At 41.1% G+C, this 24489-nt stretch overlaps 1 protein-coding gene and 2 non-coding genes across 3 annotated transcripts in view; 1 reads left to right on the top strand and 2 right to left on the bottom strand.

The window, feature by feature from the left end:
* The window catches only part of LOC134675465 (chloride channel protein 2), a 68548-nt gene that overhangs the window by 12724 nt on the left and 31335 nt on the right, over window positions 1-24489 (bottom strand). The window contains exons 2-16 of the mRNA XM_063533735.1: window positions 21991-22153; window positions 21112-21234; window positions 18075-18203; window positions 17500-17633; window positions 16120-16276; window positions 15161-15249; window positions 14247-14368; window positions 11785-11883; window positions 10478-10580; window positions 9279-9407; window positions 4710-4872; window positions 3836-3927; window positions 2995-3133; window positions 1661-1764; window positions 290-490 (exon numbers count right to left, since the gene is read on the bottom strand). Of these exons, the coding sequence (XP_063389805.1) occupies window positions 290-490; window positions 1661-1764; window positions 2995-3133; window positions 3836-3927; window positions 4710-4872; window positions 9279-9407; window positions 10478-10580; window positions 11785-11883; window positions 14247-14368; window positions 15161-15249; window positions 16120-16276; window positions 17500-17633; window positions 18075-18203; window positions 21112-21234; window positions 21991-22153 (1947 nt within the window). The remainder of the gene's footprint in view (window positions 1-289; window positions 491-1660; window positions 1765-2994; window positions 3134-3835; window positions 3928-4709; window positions 4873-9278; window positions 9408-10477; window positions 10581-11784; window positions 11884-14246; window positions 14369-15160; window positions 15250-16119; window positions 16277-17499; window positions 17634-18074; window positions 18204-21111; window positions 21235-21990; window positions 22154-24489) is intronic.
* Window positions 1943-2024, bottom strand: Trnas-gcu (transfer RNA serine (anticodon GCU)). Its single transcript has one exon. It is a non-coding gene; the product is annotated as a tRNA-Ser (tRNA).
* Window positions 8452-8533, top strand: Trnas-gcu (transfer RNA serine (anticodon GCU)). Its single transcript has one exon. It is a non-coding gene; the product is annotated as a tRNA-Ser (tRNA).

The following is a 24489-nucleotide window of genomic DNA, read 5'->3' as shown; positions in this document are numbered from 1 at the left end:
TTAAAAATCAATCATACCATCTTATTTATATGGTACAAATTCATGGAACAGCCCATTCAGAGATAACAAGTATTGTCATCTCCAAAAAAATAACCACCCGATTTGCCACCCTTGTTCGAATAAGCTGTTACATAAATTTGAACCTTAATACTATCACTATAGATGCTTTTTAACGACATGGTCGCTTTTGCCTTTTGTTTAACAGATAACAGATTAGGGCCCGAACCGAAAAATCATCTCATAAAATTCATTTATTTATGTTAAATATTGTACGCTGGTCTGGACTTACCTCGAATCGAGACGGTCGTCTCGCCCGTCGTTCCGTCTCTCTCCTTCTCAGCTCGGCCTCGCGATGCCACAACGCTGCTACCTGCAGCCGTCTCTCTCTACCGACTTGCTGCTCTATGACCTTGACTAGCTCCCAGCGGTGGATGGAACCGAGCAGAACCATGGACGCTGGGCTGTCCACTAGTGGGAAGCTTTTTATTGCCTGTAAATAAAAAACAGTACAATAGTATATTACATACCAGTACAAAAAAAAATCACATATAACTGACGGCCGAGGCGAGGTCGAGGTCGACAAACATGTGATCTGAGGCTTTCGTATTTACTGGCCTATTCCATTATTGGCGTTTTAGTATGAACTGTAGTCTATATATTATATATAAATGTCTATTTATACTATTGTTTTAGGTTTACCTGTAAAAATATTGTAAGTGTGGAAAATAAATAAATAAAATAAAAATTCCATTATTTATTATTCCTATTTTATTATTTGGTATTTATTTCTGTTCAACGGAGCCGGAAAGCGGCAACTTCGTTTAGCGCAGCGGGCCGAAATATGACGTTTTCCAGCAGGAGAATAGAAAATATCTAATATTATGTATTCTACGCACACTACATATTATTATATATTTATAATTAAAATTGTTCTTCATGAAGCATCTTTTTGTACTTTCAATGATTCTACGAGCAAAAGTCATATACATATTATTAGGTATACCTACCTACATAAGATAATGCATGTATCACAATATTTAGTGACGTCACATACGTTTCTCTTACTGACTGCATAATAGTAACGTAACACTTTAAACTCACGTGTTTTGTACACATGTCTAATTATACAAACGGGTCTACCGCCATATAATTTCATTGATTTTACTTATAATTCCGACGTTTCAGCTGAGTTGCACCAGCTGTGGTCACGGAAAGACTTTCCGTCGGGATTAAAGGTAAAAACAATGAAATTATATCGCGGTAGACCCGTTTGTGTAATTAAATATGTGCATAGTAACGGTTCACAAAGAAAATGATTTAATTTGATAGTGAAATAGTCTTAACGGTCAAAAAACAACAGGGTCAATTTTAATAGCAGAGTTTATTGACCTTGCCAAGGCGATGATAACACAAAATTCATTGACCTCACAATGTTCGTGACCTCAACATTCATTTGTATAACTTAATTCTGTTTTTAAACGATCCGTGTTTTTGGCCCACGGCTACGATTGTGTAAAAAAAGTTCCAATTTTTTTATTTATATCAAAAAACGATGAATAAAAAGTAACTACTACAAAATTTTTGATTTTCAGAAATATGAATAACAAATATTGCCATAAAAACATAAAAAATTGTACCTATTCACATTTTTAACATTTACCTTATTTTCTTTCAATAAATCTTTCAGTTGCTGGAATGTCATCCTATTCCAAATGTACTTGACATCTCGCACCATGAAATCTTCCACGCAAATGTCATACATTCCTGTCAGGAGAAACAAAAAAAAATGTAAAAATAACAAAACAAAAAAAACTTAACAAAACAAATTATTTGACAGAACTAAAATACTTAAAAGTAAACCACAAAATTAAATGTAAAAATAATACAATAACAAATAAAAAAATAAATATAAATAAACAAAAATAAAAATGCAAAAAGTAACCGACGAGGATGGGATTCGAACCCACGCGTGCAGAGCACATTGGATTAGCAGTCCAACGCCTTAACCTCTCGGCCACCTCGTCATGCGGGGCCCGGGCGAAATAACGTGTTACAACCTACAGGCGTTTTTTTTAAAGAAATAAGCAGATGTTCTCATATTACTGTTAAGTTGTGTACTCTTGTTTCGTAATAATAATTTTCTAGTAAAACGTGACTAATTTTGATGAGTTAATAAATGCTGTTAAAAATGATACGTTTTGTCATTTTAGTAGGCATTAAGTCTGCGAATTGTATATAGTTTTTTTTTGTGGAATAAATAAATAAAAACTTACTACTTACTACAATCTAAAAACAACGCGAAAATATTGAATTAATTATACAGGGATTGTCGTTTTATCCGCGTATTAATTACTTTTGAGTTGTATGGTCGGAATTTCCAACACAAAAGGTAGACAATACTATTGTGAAGGTACAATACAATAGCAGGTAGCTATTATTTGACTGTCACATACACTGCTAGAACGGCCGCCATTATTGGGAGGATGTAGGCCTGTGCATTTATGTAGAGGGACATGTATTTACTGCTAGCTGAAGACAGTAGGTCGGGGAGATAAGGCAGTTTCTTGATCAGGATGATGCTGTCGAAACATGACGGCTGCAATAGCGCAGCGACGGCGTATGCTGCTAGAACGGCCGCCATTATTGGAAGGATGTGGTCCTGCGCATTTATGTACATGTACTTACTGCTAGCTGAAGACAGTAGGTCGGGGAGATAAGGCAGTTTCTTGATCAGGATGATGCTGTCGAAACATGACGGCTGCAAGAGCGCGGCGATGGCATTGGCTGCTAGAACGGCCGCCATTATTGGAAGGATGTAGGCCTGTGCATCTATGGCCCGAGTTACACTTGTAAGTTTTACTTACGTAAGTAGGGACAAAGCTATTTGTTAGAATGAGATAACGATATTCATCTCTCATTCTGTAGTATAGCCGTGTCCCTACTTACGTAAGTAAAACTTACAAGTGTAACTCAGGCCTATGTACATGTACTTACTGCTAGCTGAAGACAGTAGGTCGGGGAGATAAGGCAGTTTTTTGATCAGAATAATGCTGTCGAAGCATGATGGTTGCAGTAGCGCTGCGACGGCGTTTGCTGCTAGTACTGCCGCCATTATTGGGAGGATGTGGGTCACCTGCGCAATTATTTCTATTTAGTTTAATTATTGAAAAGAAAAATAATCAGTAACAATTTTTAGCAATTAAATTGTAGGCGGGCGTGGCTCACTTCGCGATTTCGCGAGGTAGCTAAAAGTACATCCGTTCCACACCAATTTTGGTGGCTAGCCATAAGCCACGCGTGGCGCTGTCTAGCGGCCATATCTGCCCTGATCGTAACAGACGCGCTTTGTTAGAGAGCGAGTCTTCTGTACCTAGTACTATTATTTATTCTGTGTTGTACGTGAGAAGACTCTGGGCTCGATTCGGATTTTAAAATAGATATCTAATAGATATCTTTAGACATCACCAAGATACGATAACGATATGTTTAAGATCTAACTTGTCAAATTTGACATTTGCGCGATTCTGGAGATACTCTTGAACGATTTCCACAGGATATGACTTAGAGATCCAATTCACATCTAATAGATATCTTACACTATCTAACGTAAAAGTGACATTGGTTGCCCGAATTGCGCTGCAAAAGAGAACTAGTTGATATCTAAACTATACCGTATCTAGAATGGATCTAGTACGGGTCGTCTCTTGTGAATATCTTGAAGTTCGAATACAGCAGTCTCATGAAGTAACCTTCAAGTATAAAAGGGCATAATGAATATATCGGTTCCCATCTTTGGCAGCTCTTGGTAGAGTGACCCCACTATACAACCACCCACCTGTCCTGTCATCTCGCTGACGATGACAATGGTCGACACTGTGTGCGTGACGGCGCCTGTGAACGCCGCTGCCCCGACCACCGCGTACCCGCCTGCCAAACAATTTTATTATAAATATTCTGGAAAATAATTGCTTTAGGAAAACTAAATAAACTAAAACACGATTAAGGCCCACTTGCACCATTCTACTAACCCGGGGTTAACCGGTTAAACCTGGAGTTAGGATGGTTACCGGTACAATTTGACACTAGGTTAACTGTACATAACCCGTGAGGCCACGGCAAGAGGACAGAAATAATGCACGAGTTCGCCCGTAAGGCGACCGAATGAGGCCCCCATTTTGAACGTGGCCTAGTGAAAACCCATTTTTGAACCATAATGATATCCGAGTATCAGGTAAGATTCTGCTAGCAGAATTTTCAGTATATGTCCCCCGTAGGCCACCCCAAGGGTACAAGAAGTAACGCATCAGTTCTTTAGTCAGGTGACGTAAGTCACATAAGGCCCTACTTTTGAACCACAATGATACATGGCAGAATCTTCTGTATATGTCCCCCGTAGGCCACGCCAAGGGGACAGAAGTAGTGCATCAGTTCTCCTGTTAGGCGGCCGAGTGAGGCCCCCATTTTGAACCATAACGATACCTGGTAGAATCTTCTGTATATGTCCCCCGTAGGCCACTCCAAGGGGACAGAAGTAGTGCATCATTTCTCCTGTTAGGCGGCCGAGTGAGGCCCCCATTTTGAACCATAACGATACCTGGTAGAATGTTCTGTATATGTCCCCCGTAGGCCACTCCAAGGGGACAGAAGTAGTGTATCAGTTCTCCTGTTAGGCGGCCGAGTGAGGCCCCTATTTTGAACCATAACGATACCTGGTAGAATCTTCTGTATATGTCCCCCGTAGGCCACTCCAAGGGGACAGAAGTAGTGCATCAGCTCTCCCGTTAGGCGACCGAGTGAGGCCCCCATTTTGAACGCCGGCACGAAGATGCCGGCCGGCACGGGCAGCGTACAGGAAACCATGCTTAGGAAGTACTGGAAATAAAATAAAACTTCATCTATTGGACTGCTGTTAATAGATCATAATAAAAAGAGCTGGTTATATCGGTCAATTGTTGACACTACTTCAAGCACAGTAATAAGCATTGTCTAGACTAGAGAAAAACATCGGATTTTTTGGACAGAGATAATTCTGTACACAAGGTGTAACAAAAATAGTGGGAGTACGTTTCAGGACATATTCGGTACCGTGTTCGGATTAGGATCAAGACCGAAGTGCCACATAAGCCTTCAGTAAGAAGTGCATATACTTGGGAAAATTCGACATATGCCGCTGTGGTCCGGTGGCCGAGTGGCTTAGGCACCTGCCGCGATAGCAGAGGACGCTGGTTCGATTCCAGCCTGGGGCACTGGAGGCCTTGCTTTTTCTTAGTATATGACATTTATTTCAGTTTATAATTTATATAGTAGTGTTTCTACTTGATAAAAACAAATTAAAATATTTTCTGAAATATAATTTAATTTGTTCAAATACTTCTAGTAGTATAAGACCGAAGTGATCCCATAAGTGTTCCGCGAACAACGTTTTGTACGGAACACTAAAAATAGAAGAGAAATTTCTGTCGCGTAAATAATAATATATTTTTCAATGGGGCAGATCGTCCAAGTCGGCCAACCCTCCATACAAAGGCCAAAAATTAATATTAGACGTCAATAAATTTTTTCTTCAATTTTTCCTAAACTGAACACGATACTGAATATGCCCTTAAACGGATCTCCAGCGTTTTTATTTATTTTGTGTTAATAGCTCTATTTTCCTCATATTTAGGGCCCCCCACATCTAGCGTCTTTCGAGCGTCGGCGACTACAACTCTATGGCCGCTGCTCGACGCAACGTCGACACAACTGCGCAGCGACGTCATTTTCCATAACGCTGACCAGACGCCGACGCTCGAAAGACGCTAGATGTCGGGGGCTTAGCGTCACACCAACTTACAAATAAAATAAAATGAAAAAGACAAGTGTCACATTGGTAAATTGGTATAAAAAATTTGCTTATTTGTATAATGAATTTTGATTTTAACAGCCAAAAATTCTTCGAGTATCCTTTAGTAAAGATATTCGAAGAATTAACACATTCAGTCTTGAACCCGGTACATATATTTTTCTAATTAACACCCAATACTTTAAACAACTGAGCCATTGAATAATTCACAAGATGGTTTAATAAATTGATTGCATGATGAGGTATTTTCGTTTATTATGTTTACACAACTGAATACATAATTATTTGTTCACTCTCAAGTTTTATTTAAACGAATTATTTATTTTACTCAAATATGAGCGGAAATATAATGGGAGCCTGGGATCTGCTTGGCAATCATAGTTCGTTTTTTGTAGCATTAGAAATAAGGTAAACAATCTTCATGTGTCTTTTAATTGAAAAACACATTTTAAAAATAAGTCACGGCAAATACTTATGTAACAATTATGAATCTGATACGATCAATTATATTTTTCTGCTTTCATAAGAAATAGTTTTTGATTTTTAAAAAGCGTTTTTCAATTAAAAGACATGTCAAGATCGCTTACCTTCTTGCAAGTTCTTTCTAATGCTTAAAAAACGAACTATAGTCCTAATTGTATGTACAGTCGACGTCAAAGATATGTTTACACTTTTGCACCTTATTCCGTTGCAATAAGATGCAAAAGTGTAAACATATCTTTGACGTCGACTGTACATACATAATAGGGAGTATTACTGCAATGTTGTGCCGCCAGAGTACAGCACTAATTTGTTTAGTAAACCATAGAGTAACTTATACATCCTAGGCCTTAAACAGTTTTTTGACAAGTTTTCACTATGGTCTAACGCAGCGGTCGGCATAAAAGGTTGCCGACCGCTGCCAAGGGCCACATAAAAGTTAAGGAAGATGACGCGGGCCGCACTTTGGTAATATGTATTTGTGACTTTAGCAAACATTGTCGTTCTTCAGTATTACATACAAAATAGCCGGGCAGGTTTGCGGGCCGCAAGCGAGAGGTTGGCGGGCCGCTGGTTGCCGACCGCTGGTCTAACGCAAAACGCGAAAATCGAAATTTCCTTATCTGCCTCTCTATAGATCGAATAAGCAAGATGAGATGTGAGAACCATGTGATTGACCTAGTGACGCATGATGTGTCATTGATGTCAATGAGGTTTGTTCACTGTATGTGCTAGTGGTGCCACCTACGCAGAGCTTTGCCTAATATTCCCTATTCCCGAAAAACTCATTAGTACGAGCCGGGAGTTAAACCTACCTTACCGTTTTACTGATCATGAACATGGATTTTTTTTGGATGACGTAATAAAATAAACCTTATGTTTAAAATATATTATTAACTTTTCACACAGCTGTTTTATTGGGTGTACCCTTGTTTTGCCGACAATCTTTTCATCGAATATTATTTCATCGACAACGATTCATCGAAACGTTAGTACTAGTAATATTGTTTGGCGTTATTTTGTTTCATATACTATTTACTTCAATTTTTATTACTGCGTAGAAATACTATTCAACGAATATTACTTAATCGCTAATTCGTTTCAAATTATTTTAATTGGCACAACTACTAAACATTGCAATTCATTTGTTCGACGTATTACTTTAATACATTTTTATATGTCGTACTATACATTTATACATTTTTTTGTTGTATTGTAAGAATTTTAGATTTAGGTTAGGTTAGAACTGCGACCCCACGCAGAAACGAACGGCTTTCAAAGTAGGTTTAGGTTAGGTTAGAACTGCGACCCCACACAGAATCGAACGGTTTTTAAAGTAGGTTTAGGTTAGGTTAGAATTGCGACCCCACACATAAACGAACGGCTTTCAAAGTAGGTTTAGGTTAGGTTAGAACTGCGACCCCACACAGAACCGAACGGTTTTTAAAGTAGGTTTAGGTTAGGTTAGAATTGCGACCCCACACATAAACGAACGGCTTTCAAAGTAGGTTTAGGTTAGGTTAGAACTGCGACCCCACACAGAATCGAACGGTTTTCAAAGTAGGTTTAGGTTAGGTTCGAACTGCGACCCTACACAGAAATGAACGGCTTAAATTATTGTTACCAACCTATTTATAATTTGCCCAAAATGAAAATGGCAGCCTTGTAAAATTATAATTATCTTCAAAATTAGAATGCAAACTTAAAATTACCGCTTTCTCAAAATTATGTCTGTCCAGATAAACAATTTTATATCTTAAACTACCCACATAACATAGCTATAATCGCGCAGAGTGAGCCGACTGACATGACTGCGTTTCGATAACGAAATATTACAAATTGAAGTCATTTTACGCGTAATAAATTGTATTAAATACAATACAAAATGAAATAAGAAAACCCGTAAAGAAATACCACGATATAAACAATATACAAAATAACTCAAGTACCAATTAAAAGTCCCCGATTTAAATTTACTAGTATCGATTCTTCGACGCAATAACTTGTCGATGAAATGAAAATACTTGAAACGTTGTCTTCGAAATAACATTCGATGAAATGTCTGTCGGCAATTCAAGGGTAAACCGTTTTATTGTCTAAAGAAGGCATAATTAGCCGTATGTTGACGTGACGAGGTGGCCGAGTGGTTAAGGCGTTGGACTGCTAATCCAATGTGCTCTGCACGCGTGGGTTCGAATCCCATCCTCGTCGTAACTTTTTAAAGGTTTTGAATTGAAAAACAATATCCAAAACCGAAGTGATCCCATAAATGCTCCGTGAACAATGTTTTGTATGGAACATTTAAACTTTGAGTTGTTTGTCAAATGACCTACGATGAATTTAGTTTTTTTTTATACCACGTCGGTAGCAAACAAGCATACGGCCCAGTGATGGTAATACCGACCGCTGCTATAGTAAGTAAGTAAGTAAGTAATCATTTATTGTCAGATTGTGCAATGTCAGTATGTGTATACTAATCTGCTAAGCCAAAGAGCGCTATCTCAAAAGGAAATTCATTGCTAACTTATACTTTAGTTTCTATTACGGAGAATTCAATTTTTTTTTGTTTTTGAGATAACCATTTGTTTTTGAGATAGCGCTATTCGGTTTAGGAGGGCAGTATAGACTATTGCCCAAACCAAATGTTTGTGTTATAAATGTTATAATGTATAAAATAAATAATACTTACAATAGACAGGAAGTAGATCCAGAGACAGCCGTAGAGGTTGACCTCAGGGGTTTCCCAGTGGGCCACCATCGAGGCCTGCTCCGCTGTCAGGTTGTCCGACCAGGTGAAGTTGGCGAATAAAAATAATACTTACAATAGACAGGAAGTAGATCCAGAGACAGCCGTAGAGGTTGACCTCAGGGGTTTCCCAGTGGGCCACCATTGAGGCCTGCTCCGCTGTCAGGTTGTCCGACCAGGTGAAGTTGGCGAATAATAAATAATACTTACAATAGACAGGAAGTAGATCCAGAGACAGCCGTAGAGGTTGACCTCAGGGGTTTCCCAGTGGGCCACCATCGAGGCCTGCTCCGCTGTCAGGTTGTCCGACCAGGTGAAGTTGGCGAACAGGGATAGCACCTGGAAAATAATTACTTGTTCAAAATATAGAATAGGTGATAGTTATCATTTAAAATCATAGTGGGATTTATACATGTTTTTACACCTATTTGTTCCAAAAGATCTATTGCGTCTTGGACTTGAAATTCTTGAAAACCATAAAAAAAATTTTGGAAGAAATGTGGCATTTTTGGCTGAGATAAGTTATTCTAGGTCTCCTTTCTTCTCTTGGCTTTTCAATCCTGCCTTTATGTTTAGGAAAAAGTTATCATGCCGTATAAGTATAAGGAAATTAAAAAACTGGCACAAGAAGGAAATGATTGGCGATTACTCCATCGACAAGAGCAAAGCTCTTAAGTTATGATGATGATGATGATGATGTGGCATTTTTGATACAAGCATTTTGACACTATTCCGTTTTGTGATCGTCTGTATCTTTAGGTATTTAAATAAAGGTAAACAAACAATTTGTACATTTTCGGGTAGTTTTAACGTTTATTGGTTAACCAACCAAATCATAGAGAAATATAGTAAGACAAGAGTGCCCACTCCATAGATCAGTTTTGGCATCAAAAATATTAGTATTTTCATAGTCGACATCTAGCATCGAGTAGCGGAATTATCAGTACTTTAAGTAGTAGTAGTACTGTCAAGTGACAATAGATGTAGCACCGACCGGAAAGTCTTATGTTGTTGAGATTAGAGTTTCCGGTCGACCGAATACAAAACCACCTGGATCAGTAACAACACATGCATTGCAACTAGATCTTTCTGTTTAGCCCATGGTTGACTGGTAGAGAATGCCTTCTGGTATCAAGTCCGCCATTTGTACTCTTCATTTATTGTGCAATTAAGTTTAAATAAATAAATAAATAATCAGTAAGTAACCTACATTATTTGATCATGTAAGTTTTCATCTACCCTCTGGCTTAAAGAGCCATTTGAGTATTGACTTTGTTTACTTTTATTTAAATATGTAAAATATAGAAATTTTGGTAAATGTGTATAACTAAAGCGAAACAGGGAAATCGGTGTATGAAATCACAGATTAGTCACTTCGGGATTTTAACGGATATTGTTAATATTCTCACCTGTTCCTGGTTTCCCAAATCAGCCGCCATGTACTTGCCGATACCGGGCGGGAATAGAATCGACATCACGGCCAAAGTCATGAAGCCCGGGTAGATAAAGCGGCTGGAAGAAATAGATCATCAGTAAAAACACTTCTTTTATTAGTAAAAGTTTTCACATTACCTTCGAAAAAGGGCTTTTGTTACCAGCTAGGAGGGATCAAAGTGGCTCTTTTCCTCCCTGCTAGGATCCCTCCTAGTCGAAGTGCCAATTTTCTGTTCTAGGATACCTGCTTTTTAGGGTTCCGTACCCAAAGGGTAAAACGGGACCCTATTACTAAGACTTCGCTGTCCGTCCGTCCGTCCGTCCGTCTGTCACCAGGCTGTATCTCACGAACCGTGATAGCTAGACAGTTGAAATTTTCACAGATGATGTATTTTTGTTGCCGCTATAACAACAAATACTAAAAACAGAATAAAATAAAGATTTAAATGGGGCTCCCATACAACAAACGTGATTTTTGACCAAAGTTAAGCAACGTCGGGAGTGGTCAGTACTTGGATGGGTGACCGTTTTTTTTTTGCTTTTTTTGTTTTTTGTTTTTTTTGCATCATGGTACGGAACCCTTCGTGCGCGAGTCCGACTCGCACTTGCCCGGTTTTTTTGACACACAATCTACTATTTTTGGTCTACTATTTTGGGCATTTGCTTTTCTCCGCAGGATGCTTAATTCAATAATAAATCAAATATGAAAAAAAAAACCGGACAAGTGCGAGTCGGACAGTGGAGTCTTAGTAATAAGGTCCCGTTTTTACCCTTTGGGTACGGAATCCTAAAAATAGCCATATATTTTATAATATTTCCGTCTTACTTTCTTCGGAGAGTGTAAAGATTAGCATAAACAATAATTTTATCCTTCTTTCCTCATGAGAATCAATATGTAACCTGGTAGACCGTAAAGACATAAATCCTACCCATCTTTATTATCCATTTCCATGGACATTCCATATTTAAGTTTTTTGTTAAGCCTTTACAAGGCAGAGGGAATATATTTCCCACCTGATTTTGAACTCTATTTCAAGGTGATAGCGTTAAATTTTCCATAAATCCTGACACCCTTATGCTTTTTATCTCTAGCCGCCCAGCCATCAAAACTTGCCAATACAAATGCAATTTTGATTTGTCAAAGTAAAGATTTAAATTATAATGGAACTGGAGACCTTTTTATAGGGAATATATTTCCCACCTGATTTTGAAGTTTATTTAAAAGGGATAGGTTTCAATTTCCAATACAGCCTTATGCCTTATAAAGGGGTTAAGAACTCACTTCTTCTGTAGGAAGCTGCTGATAGGTTTTTTCCTCATGAACAGTACATATTGTCGATGTAGCCACACCCACAGCGCTGCCAACAGTCCACACACGATTCTGCAATAAAACTTTGTATTTTAGACAAATGAGCTAAAGTTGGTTGCCTCATGAGGTAGGCCAAAAATAGATGGTGGGATCACTAAAGCAACGAAATTGCTACGATACGATCTGGTTTGAAAAATATTTATTATTATAAATACAGAATTATGAATCCCTGCCGATTCATTCCGCCATCGCCCTAGGGGCTACTCATAAATTAAGTACGTCATTCAAATTAGGGGGGGGGGGGGGGGGAAGGGGGGTCCGGACATCGGATAATGGTAGCATGACGTAGGAGGAAACGGGGTCATTCGAAGCATTAGCAAGCAGATTTTTGGATGATTTTAGGGATGGGGGGGTCAAAAATCGTCAAAAACGATGACGTAATTTATGGACAGCCCCCTACGCGACAACATAGGCGTATCTTAGAAGCCGGCAGCGTACTTACAACCCCTGGTGTTGCGGGTATCTATGGGCGACGGTAATCGCTTACCATTAGGGTTCCCCTAGATATGTCGACGCGGAATCGGCAAAATACGATAGGAAAAAGCTTTATGTCCGCGCAATAAGAGCGAAAAAGTCGTCGTTTGGCTCGGCTCGCGACGGCCGACGACGCCGGACGCGTACGCGACAAAAAGCTTTTTCCTATCGGCTTTTGCCGAATGCGCGTCGATATATTTGGGGAGACCCTTAGGCGATTCGTCGGCTCGTTTGGCTTCTATATCATTAAATAATCCGATTTTAAGTGTTTTAGCTAGGCAGACCTCACCCCAAAAGGACGAACACGGCGAACTCCTGAGGGTCGAAGGGGAAATCCTGGGGCAAGTTGGTGGGGAACAGGGGCTTGACCGTCGGCAAGGCTCCAGACCACACGATACATGTGGAACACTCACCCCAGTAGGACGAACACGGCGAACTCCTGAGGGTCGAAGGGGAAGTCCTGGGGTAAGTTGGTGGGGAACAGGGGCTTGACCGTCGGCAAGGCTCCAGACCACACGATACACGTGGAACACTCACCCCAGCAGGACGAACACGGCGAACTCCTGAGGGTCGAAGGGGAAGTCCCGGGGCAAGTTGGTGGGGAACAGGGGTTTGACCGTCGGCAAGGCTCCAGACCACACGATACATGTGAAACACTCACCCCAGTAGGACGAACACGGCGAACTCCTGAGGGTCGAAGGGGAAGTCCTGGGGCAAGTTGGTGGGGAACAGCGGTTTGACCGTCGGCAAGGCTCCAGACCAGACGATACATGTGGAACACTCACCCCAGCAGGACGAACACGGCGAACTCCTGAGGGTCGAAGGGGAAGTCCTGGGGTAAGTTGGTGGGGAACAGGGGCTTGACCGTCGGCAAGGCTCCAGACCACACGATACACGTGGAACACTCACCCCAGCAGGACGAACACGGCGAACTCCTGAGGGTCGAAGGGGAAGTCCTGGGGCAAGTTGGTGGGGAACAGGGGTTTGACCGTCGGCAAGGCTCCAGACCACACGATACATGTGGAACACTCACCCCAGCAGGACGAACACGGCGAACTCCTGAGGGTCGAAGGGGAAGTCCTGAGGCAAGTTGGTGGGGAACAGGGGTTTGACCGTCGGCAAGGCTCCAGACCAGACGATACATGTGGAACACTCACCCCAGTAGGACGAACACGGCGAACTCCTGAGGGTCGAAGGGGAAGTCCTGGGGTAAGTTGGTGGGGAACAGGGGCTTGACCGTCGGCAAGGCTCCAGACCACACGATACACGTGGAACACTCACCCCAGCAGGACGAACACGGCGAACTCCTGAGGGTCGAAGGGGAAGTCCTGGGGCAAGTTGGTGGGGAACAGGGGTTTGACCGTCAGCAAGGCTCCAGACCACACGATACATGTGGAACACTCACCCCAGCAGGACGAACACGGCGAACTCCTGAGGGTCGAAGGGGAAGTCCTGAGGCAAGTTGGTGGGGAACAGGGGTTTGACCGTCGGCAAGGCTCCAGACCAGACGATACATGTGGAACACTCACCCCAGTAGGACGAACACGGCGAACTCCTGAGGGTCGAAGGGGAAGTTCTGGGGTAAGTTGGTGGGGAACAGGGGCTTGACCGTCGGCAAGGCTCCAGACCACACGATACACGTGGAACACTCACCCCAGCAGGACGAACACGGCGAACTCCTGAGGGTCGAAGGGGAAGTCCTGGGGCAAGTTGGTGGGGAACAGGGGTTTGACCGTCGGCAAGGCTCCAGACCACACGATACATGTGGAACACTCACCCGAGCAGGACGAACACTGCGAACTCCTGAGGGTCGAAGGGGAAGTCCTGGGGCAAGTTGGTGGGGAACAGGGGCTTGACCGTCGGCAAGGCTCCCGACCACACGATACATGTGGAACACTCACCCTAAGAGGACGAACACGGCGAACTCCTGAGGGTCGAAAGGGAAGTCCTGGGGCAAGTTGGTGGGGAACAGTGGTTTGACCGTCGGCAAGGCTCCAGACCACACGGAGAGGAGACGGAACATCTGGAAAAGTATACTTATTTATTAAAAATAATAATATTTACCAGAAGGAAAAAAAGTGACATTCCATTTCCAACTGCAGCTGCAATACTGTTCATTTTCTATGGAAATTGACAATGACAGCGACGCGTTTCCATAGTAATATGAACAGTATTGCAGCTGCAGTTGGAAATGGAATGTCACTCTAACGGTAAGAGCATGCGACTTTCAATCCGAAGCAGCCAAAATCAAAATTTTGGCTGTTTCATACATTTTGGCTGGCCTACTTTCTATGGGAGGGTAAATTTATTTACGCGATTTCGGGTTTGGTCCATCGTAAAAGTTGCTCCCTGGCAACGGGAATGCACTTATTTTTTGGCCCCCGTGTATAGCGCAAGCTGTAGCGGCATGGGTCTCACGCTTATGTCACAGAAAAGTAAAATATTATTTTATTATCCTTCAATTCAAACTGTGCCGAACCCTCAAAAAAGGGTGAGCAAAGACAGTTTTACCTTAGTCTGCGCTCTACGTTTGACCACCTTATTGCTATAGGTACTACAGCTTTCACTAGGTTTACGTAAGAACGACCGGCCTAGCGGGTTGTGACCCTGCCTGTGAAGCCGATGGTCCTGGGTTCGAAATCTTCGAATCCCGGTAAGGGCATTTATTTGTGTGATGAGCACAGATATATGTTCCTGAGTCATGGACGTGTGTGGATGCCTTCTTAAACTTAGGACCGTGGGAATTAGTCAATTTGTGTAAGAATGTCCCTATTATATTTATTTATTAATTATTTATACTGAAAAGTAAACTTACAATGGCACTGCAGCACGCGGCAAAGAATCCGCGCCAGTAGTTGCGCACAGCAAAATACGTGGTCGTTACTTCGATCGAAAATAGGACGCCTGAAAGAGAAATAAACATATGAGAAATAGCCCGGATTTCCATAGAATAGCTTTCATACAAAGATGTTTACCAAATAACACGCGAGATGGCGCTGTACCGGGAGCGGCAATTTCTACATCGCGCTAACGACATTTTTATTGGGATTGTATACAAGGGTTTGGGATTATTTTTTAACCGACTTCCAAATCTCAATGAAGGACGTTATAATAGGCTTTATTTGTGACTGGTTGTTTATTTTCGTAGTCAATCCTTCATAAGTAAAGAGCGCCCTTTTTGATAAAGCTAGGTGTACATACACTGAGTCTTACTTATCAAACACACACTCAGAGTAATTCCGAGAGGTCACAAAAATATAGAGATAGGAATGAGTAACGACGTTAAAGATGTCAATCAATCAGATACACACGGGCATAAGTGCGAGCAAGATGGCGAATCACGCGATACGATCCCGCCAAGTTTTCCCGACACCCTCCGAATTCTTCCGAACCGCTCCGAAACATATTCGCATCGTCTCACTCGCTCGTCGCGCTCGGCCGGCTCATTCGAATCAAGGAACACTGAGATACATGGGTTACTGAGCAAGTTAAGAGCGCTAGCGCCACTGCAAAATAATCGTTTATTATTTAAATTTAACCAAAGATATTTAAAAAAGGGAGCCGCTACGTACTGTATGTTAGATTTAATTACTTTTTGAATACGTCAGACTAAGTTTTATGTTGCTGGATTCGTCAATCTATGCGTCCAAAGTTAAAACTGCCGTTTTTGTTTTGAGTTCCACGTTGATAGGTAAATCATGAGTGAGTTGAAGAGTTAAATCAAAAGGTTCATTTAAATCATTCACTCGCGCAACGTTCATTTAAATCATTCACCTCCAACGGGAGCAGCGAAGCAGGAAGCCACGCCCACTGCGCAGGCGGCGGCCAACATTTCTGTGGTGCGGGACTCGTTGGTGTAGATCCCTTGGAAGGTCGTCACTAGTTTGGAGAGCAGCTGGGCTACCATTGAGGCGATGTGGACTGATGGACCCTGGAGAAAACCGCTAATTAGCAGTATTTGGGAGGTAGAGACTAATGTCAGGCCCCTTCAACCTTATTTAAAGGCAACAGGGATGACTTTTCTACAAAAAGACTTAGGGGCCAATACATCAAAAGGGAATTTTAAATGCCAATAAGTAGTTCACCTTTTTTTACCGGAGTGCGAATTCATTTACGCACGGTATGTGGGACTCGCCGCTCCTTTCCCTTCTCCTGGCGAGAGTGGGGGGAGAATTTGGCCCTACCCGCCTAATCCCCACGTTTCACCCTCTTTGGCGTTCATGAGGGCGCACGGGGATCGATAATATTCCACCACGGCGCCCTCCTATCCCTGCACCCCCGGCGGTCTAGCATAAGTTGCGTTCTCGCGCGCGAGTCCATACTTGAAGTCGCGCTTGATGTATGGAGTCGCGCGCGAGAACGCAACTCACGCTAGACCGCTTGGTTAGCATTATAAAACTGTTACGGCAGTGAAAGCGAGAGTAAGAACAGAAAAAGAGATTAAATCTACGTGTCCATCATTATAGAAAAACGGGGTGGATGACACTTGGTTCGGATGTGGAAACTTGAAGAATGGCCCAAGATCGGTGCTGGTGGCTTAGCCAAGGAGACAATCGCTTGCGTTTCGCCATCGAATTGCTTTGTCTCTGACGACCGGTCTGGCCTAGTGGGTAGTGACCCTGCCTGCGAAGCCGATGGTCCTGGGTTCGAATGGGTAAGGGCATTTATTTGTGTGATGAACACTAATATTTGTTCCTGAGTCATGGGTGTTTTCTATGTATATAAGTATGTATTTATCTATATAAGTATGTATATCGTCGCCTAGCACCGATAGTACAAGCTTTGCTTAGTTTGGGGCTAGGTTGATCTGTGTAAGATGCGACAATATTTACTTATTTATTTATTTGTGTTTCTTTATCACTCTTCCATATTAGTATGATAGTGACAGTTGCGTTTCGTTCGCTACGTAGCGTTAGCGATTGGCATGTTGTCTACGAGGCCTGCCGGCCTAGCCAAGGTCACAATCGCTATCGCTTCGACAACGAAAACCATTATGTCTCTCTATCACACTTCCACATTAGTGCGACAGTGACAGTTGCGTTTCGTTCGCTACGCAGCGTTAGCGATTGGCATGTTGTCTACGAGGCCTGATCTTCCTGTAGTGCGACGGCGGTGGTGATAATGAACCATTTACTTCTCTGATTAATTAATTACCTCTTTTCCTAGAGGCAATCCGGAGCCAAGCGTGGCAGTGAGACCAATGACTTTGGATATGAGCGCTCGGTACGTTAAGTATTCTTTTAGCTGGACTCCTCGGAGTATCGTTTTCATTTCAGGTATACCAGACCCTGCAATAAATTATTGTATTAAATTAAGTTTAAGGGACTTTAAAAAACAAGTTCATTATTTCTGGTAGATCGTATTCTTTACGGTTTCTATTTTAAAAGGGAAGTACCTATAGCTACTGCATGATCCATTTCGAGAAAACGTTTTCCACTAACTAAATCTTAACATATCACTTTGATTTTGATATATGTCGATCGCTTTAGCATAATACATATATTGTAGGTTTATAGGTTTCGCTTTTCAGAAAAACGAAAAAAAAAATTTTTTTGTGCTGCAAATTTGGAAAAAGGAATACCTATAAACCTAGTTTTCATTGTGTCAATGACATACTAAAAATCATGGAGAATTGAAAATATTTAGAAGCGGAGAAACGTTTTCTCTTTTTGTATGGACGATCACGTGCTATACTTCTCTCTTAAGTAAATAATGTTACATAATGTTACCTATGCTTTGTGCCGCGACTATGTGCACGAATCCAGCCGCGAAGAGGATGAGACAGACAGGCAGAGATACCCAGGCGACGTATTGGCTGAATGTGGACGTCGCCAGGTCGTTGTACATCCACATGCGAGCTAAAAAAATGTATCAATGATTATTAGTATCCCATAATTATCTTATGTGATCTAGAATAGCGGTAAAATATTCATAAAATATCTGTGTAAGTACCTATGACTGTGGCGCCGCCCTGACGGTTGTCATATTGAAACGTAAAGGGGCCCACAGATTACCAGTTCGTCGGGCGATATCAGCCTGTCAGTTGTTCGGAACCGTAAAATCCCAAAAGGTTCCGAACAACTGACAGGCAGATATCGCCCGGCGTATTGGTAATCTGTGGGCCCCTATTGAACCGTAAAGGGGACCATACACGTTCTATTGCCAATTTGCCACGAAATAATGCGTACAATGGCATTGCATATTTCATGCAATTCTATTTTATTGCTTCTAGGCAATTTAGAATCAAGTATCGTGCGGTTAGCAAATAATGTAGTTCGATTTGCAACAAATACATGTATATGTTTAAATATAACTTGGTATATTGTGTTCAGGTTCACAATTACTTATAATTGACTTATACTTATACCTGGTGTCCTATGGACAGCAAAGATAGCATGTAACTAAAGGAAAACGCGATCAACATTAGTATAATGTTTTGTCTTGTTTACTTTTACTTTGAAAATTCCGGAAAACTACTTTTACTTTGAAAAGTCCGGAAAAGTACTTTTACTTTGAAAAGTCCGGAAAAGTACTTTTACTTTGAAAAGTCCGGAAAAGTACTTTTACTTTGAAAAGTCCGGAAAAGTACTTTTACTTTGAAAAGTCCGGAAAAGTACTTTTACTTTGACCAGAGAGCTGGCAGCTTTCTCTCGCAACGCATTAGTATTGCCATTCAGCGAGGGAATGCTGCCAGCATCTTTGGCACAATGCCGCGGGGGCCTTTTTTAGATTTATTTTAATTTAGATTAGCTTAGTTTTTAATTTTTAATTTTTAGGTAGTTTTTAATTTTAGGTAGTTTTTAATTTTAGTTTTTAATCTTTTTGTTGTTGCCCCCCTTTGAAAAGTCCGGAAAAGTAATGTGTTATCTTATAACGCTCTTCTGTGGAGAATTAATTAATTATTAATTATCATACTTAAGGAGATTCACTCGCGGAAATAGCATGCATTGGATTGGCCATAGTCATATCATATTCATAGTCATATCCTGAGGAAACCAATAACGTAATAATAATAATATCGTGCAGCAATAGGCTTGTATAGCCATAGGCGGAAATGCATTGGCCGTCTCAACCGCTCTTGACACAGCGTTGCAACAATCATCCGTCAGGGATGCAGTGGCCATTGATGTTGATGATGAGGAAACCTGACACCACCCTGACACCCACTTACACAAAGTGGCCCTAACCTGAAAAACACCTGGCGCCGTTCCGTGGAGCAAGACTTAGCTGACATTTACAAACGGGTCTATCGCAAATTTATTTAGGTAATCACTTTTTTCTACTCGGGTACTTTTATCTGTCATTTACATAGTCACGAACGAACATATAAGGGCATACATTATTAATACTCCTTAAAAGTCTATAGTCTATTGCCCAAAAAAGCACTTGTGTCGTTTTAGAGACATTACGATACGGTAAGCTAGTGCAGGGTAGCAGGTGCCACATACCGGTACATTGCTACCAACGTGACAAACGATTGAATGAATACGGTTTTTATTAAAAAAGTAACAAATTTGTACTGAGTTCATTGCTACCAACATAATAAAAAATACTTTTATACCCTACAGCACCACGACCCTGGTGCGGTGCGGTAGTGTGTAACGGCTTTAAAAAAAACATAACCATAGACATTATTCGTTTGTTTCTCGTTTCCCGGTAATTTCTTGTTCTTTGAGTACTTTGCGTTACTATTTGTTTTGCGTTCATAAAAAGTGTTGAAAATGGACAAAGAGGACTACATTGTTTCTACACCTGAAGAAATATCCGCTGCAGCACAAGCAGCGACCGAAAATGTGTTGCCTAAGTATTAAATCTCAGCACCTATACGACAAATCTTATGGGAAGTGCATGGCGTGGAGATTGGAGCACAAAACTTCGTCATTCTCTGAAAACGTCTTTGGTGTATGTTCAAAGACTAATTGGAAGCACCGGATCAGATCTATCTTTTAAGCAAGGTTGGTATATGTTATAAAATTTTTTGATACTCACTCATTTTTAGGGTACACAGTACAACGAGCTATATTTATGTACATTTTATATTTTTGCATTGAAACTGAATATTATTTAAATCTCCTTTTTCTTGTTACAGGTTGCAGTATTATTTGGTATTATGGGTGCTTGTCGCAGACAAGAGCTACATACATATAGTAATACCTACTATCCAAAATTTACATTGACATTTTCATAAATAAAATTTTGTTTATAATTTTTTGTATTTTATTTAATATTGCTTAGTCATAGAAAAAGCATTGTATGCAACGTTGTATAAGTAGTCAAAAAATGCTCATGGCGTATTTATTAACAATGTTCGCCTTCGGCTCAAATTGTTACCCACGCCACTCACATTTTTTGACCCCTCTTATAAAACTGTTGCATAAAATACTATTATTTATCGATCTTTCGACACAGGTATCACTGGTCGTGGTCGCGGCTAAATGTTAGTTGATATGCGTTCAAAACGCGAAAGTTTTAAATGATGTAAGAGGCAAGAGTTAGCTGTATTGTGGATAAGGTGAGTAGACGTAACCCCCACTGCCCAGGACCGAAGTCAGAGGAATAATTATAATTCAATCTCTGTAAGGGCTGATTTAGACGATGCAAGAAGTCGCATGCGAGTTTCATACCATTGCGGGTTTTGAACGGTCGGTTAAATTGGACGTAACCAACAGTCCGCAATGTAACTAAAATCGCATGCGAGTTCGCGCGCCGTCTAAATCAGCCCTAATAGGGTAACACGATGATAAGAAAGTGTCTTGGCGTGCTTACCATTATTGCAGATGGCGATTCCTCTGTCCATGGCGAAGTTGAGAACGGCCATAATGATACCTAAGGCTGCTAAGAACACCCAGTCTTCGCCTAACCGGGCGAACGTGTGCCGCCATATGTAACCTGAAATAAAAACACATTTATTTAATTTTATTTATATTCTGACTCAAGCGGTGGTGGCTGAGTGGATATGACGTCCGACTTTCAATTCGGAGGACGCGGGTTCAAATCCTCGTACCAATGAATTTTTCGGAACTTATTTACGAAATATCATTTGATATTTACCACTAGCTTTTCGGTGAAGGAAAACATCGTGAGGAAACCTGCTTACACATCTGCAAAGAAATTCAAAGGTGTCTGTGAAGTCCCAAATCCACATTGGGCTAGCGTGGGGACTATAGCTCAAGCCCTCTCGCGCATGAGAGAAGGCCTGTGACTAGCAGTGAGACGTATATAGGCTGAAATTATTATATATTATATTCTGTATACAAACATTTGGAAAACTTTGCCTCAGGAGGTATCCGTTTTAGTGAGCGAACTCAATAACTCAATGACGAGCTTCCTGCGGCAAGCATGACGGGGTTGCAGCATGGCGTTACCGTCCAAGGGATTTGGGCATGATCTGAGGCCGCTGAGTATACGTTTTCACCGAACTGCAACCCCGCTACATATGCAAGTTTGCATATGTAGATGTCTACTAGATATGTTATCATAAAGCACTTGGGAGTTAGGGGACCATTGAGCAGTCGGGAGGCTCGGGCACCCCCTTGTAAATCAGGACTTATTATAAGCAGAAAGGCTCATTTTGTCGTTGGGACTCTCGTTTGTAATTTTATTGACTACCCTCAACGCCAAAGAAAATTATCGATGTGATCTCACCTAGCACCTTGACGAACTTCCCATTCGGCCGGCCTTTCCCCGTCGCCTCTAACTCCTTCTGCCGCAGTTTGTCGTCTTTCCGCCGGCGCTTGCGCAGGCGTCGCAGCCGGCGGGCCTCTTCGCGCGCCGCTTCGCTTAGGTCGCGTTGGTAGCGGCCATACATCTGGAAAATATACAACTGTGAGCTACTCTTACAATATGCATGATATATATATTTTTTAATTAGCTTATGTGTGTGTACTGCTGGGCAAAGGCCTCCCCTCTCCCCTTCCAATCCTCCCTGTGCTGAGCAAGATGCCGCCAATCCCGCTGGAATGCATCTAAGTTGTCCCGCCATCTCTTGCCTTTGCCACGGCTACCCTGGGGATGCCAACCAGTGGCTATTTTGGCCCATCTGTCATCATGCATCCAACAGACATATCCAGCCCAGTCCCACTTTAGCAATATGCATCATGGATAAACTAGATTGAACCTTATCAGTAAGACAGGAAATATAAAGAGACGAAAAAATAAGTCCAAAAGAAAACATCAAAACAGACGGCTGTGTCTCACTTAGGTACCTAGGTACATAAGTTACCATATTGACATACCTAATTACCTATTGCTTTTGTCACGGTGGCATTTTTGTTAATGGTTCCTGGTTCACGTCCTATCGCTGTTTTAATATACATGTAATACAATGAACCTAACAGTCCTAATATATATTAATGAGGTTTAATAAAGCTGCCCCGAAAATTTATAGTCATTATAAGAGTTTATGATCTCAGCACACACTATAAATAGCCTGATGACAGAAGCTTATTATATTAGCAATCAGTTTAATCAGGTCAAAATACGGACGCTATTTTATGAATCAAATATGAGATTTAGTCAGCAATTCAGCATAAAAGTGCGATTCGTGTTTTAGATACTTGAATTAACTACTTTTGATGCAGCTGCCATTTACCTAAATATACTATAAAATGTATTATTGTTTTGATCACAATCTACATTAAAATAAAACGTTATAATCCACTTTCATGATTTAGTTTCAATATTTTTATTTACCTATTTACATCAAAACTTGATTCCTAAATTAGATGTCGTTATTTTGTCCTTATAAATCAGAAAAAGGGGGTTAAAATGTCAATTATAAACTTTCTTAATATAACGAGCACATACCACAACTCGACTCCCCCTTTCAACTATTTCAGCCTGGTCCATCGTTTTTGCAAGGTCTCAACCCTAAGAAGCAAGACAAATTTGCTTCTTCTAGCTTCTTACGATTAAAGCTAAGGTTCTGGTCTTGAATTCTGTTGAAGCCTATTTCAGTTTTCAAATCGATTGATAGAAAGTTTGCATTCCTTTCGGTTCAGGGTTTTCTTGTTTTATCACTTTCATTATTGTATACTTTCTTGTTGTTCAGTAATTATTTGTCTTCATCTCCTCATTATTATGGATCATTCAACCGTCATAATTACTTTGGTAATTCCAAGCTGCAGATATTTTTGAGCAGAACATTTTTTTTGTTTTAATGTTTTAAAGACATTTTCGTTGCCGTCGCACTATTTTCGTTCTCTAAGAGTGACATTCCATTTCCAACTGCAGCTGCAATACTGTTCATTTTACTATGGAAATTGACAATGACGCCGACGCGTTTCCATAGTAAAATGAACAGTATTGCAGCTGCAGTTGGAAATGGAATGTCACTTTAACTTAGCAAGACGCCGTAGTAAGAACGTACAGTCAAGTTTAAAAATATGTGTGTAGACAACTTACTCAAAAATATGCCCCATAGTTCCAAATTAGCTGACATAAGAGCTATGGGACATATTTTTGAGACGATCAGCACCCATATTTATACATTTGACTGTACATGTTTTTTTTGTACGAAAATCACTTGTAACACCCATGAGAAATTGAGAATAGGTACCTAAAAACTAGGTTTCTGATAATCTAACTGCTACTACGTAAAGAGTAAGAAAGTCTAATTGCTACTGAAGATGAAACTTAATCTTCCCTAGCCTTGAATCTGCTGTTTGCTATAGTTATCGGATTATCTCCGTAAACATAGATAATTGGAAAATGCCTAAGCAATTATTTATAGCAACCAAACATCGCTGTGTCAACAACTTCAAGAAGGCAACGGAGGAACAAGTGACTTAGTCTCATTTTAGGATTTTTAGGCAAGGCCGGATTTCCGCCTTGGCCCACATGGCACGGGCCTAGGTGCCCTGACAGCTTAGCAATGATTTTGAGACGGAGAAGGGCTCCCTAAATTCCAAGTGCCTTAGGGGCCGTAGGTCTCTAAATCAGGGCCTAATTTTAGGATACTTTTTGATTTTTAAAAGCTGTGACTTGATCTGTTAAACGGGCTCCACATACACTGCGCGAGCAATTGGATGCACCTTTAGAAGCCGGTACCCCTGAGGTATGGCCACGCTTTGGGCGGACAAAATAATGTCAGACTCGTCACAGACAAACGCCACATTGCGGGCATGCATTGCACTGGATCTAGGA

Source organism: Cydia fagiglandana, chromosome 22, assembly GCF_963556715.1.
Source record: "Cydia fagiglandana chromosome 22, ilCydFagi1.1, whole genome shotgun sequence".
NCBI lineage: Eukaryota > Metazoa > Arthropoda > Insecta > Lepidoptera > Tortricidae > Cydia > Cydia fagiglandana.
The sequence above is the reverse complement of the archived record's forward strand: the minus strand, read 5'-3'. Positions and strand labels throughout refer to the sequence as shown.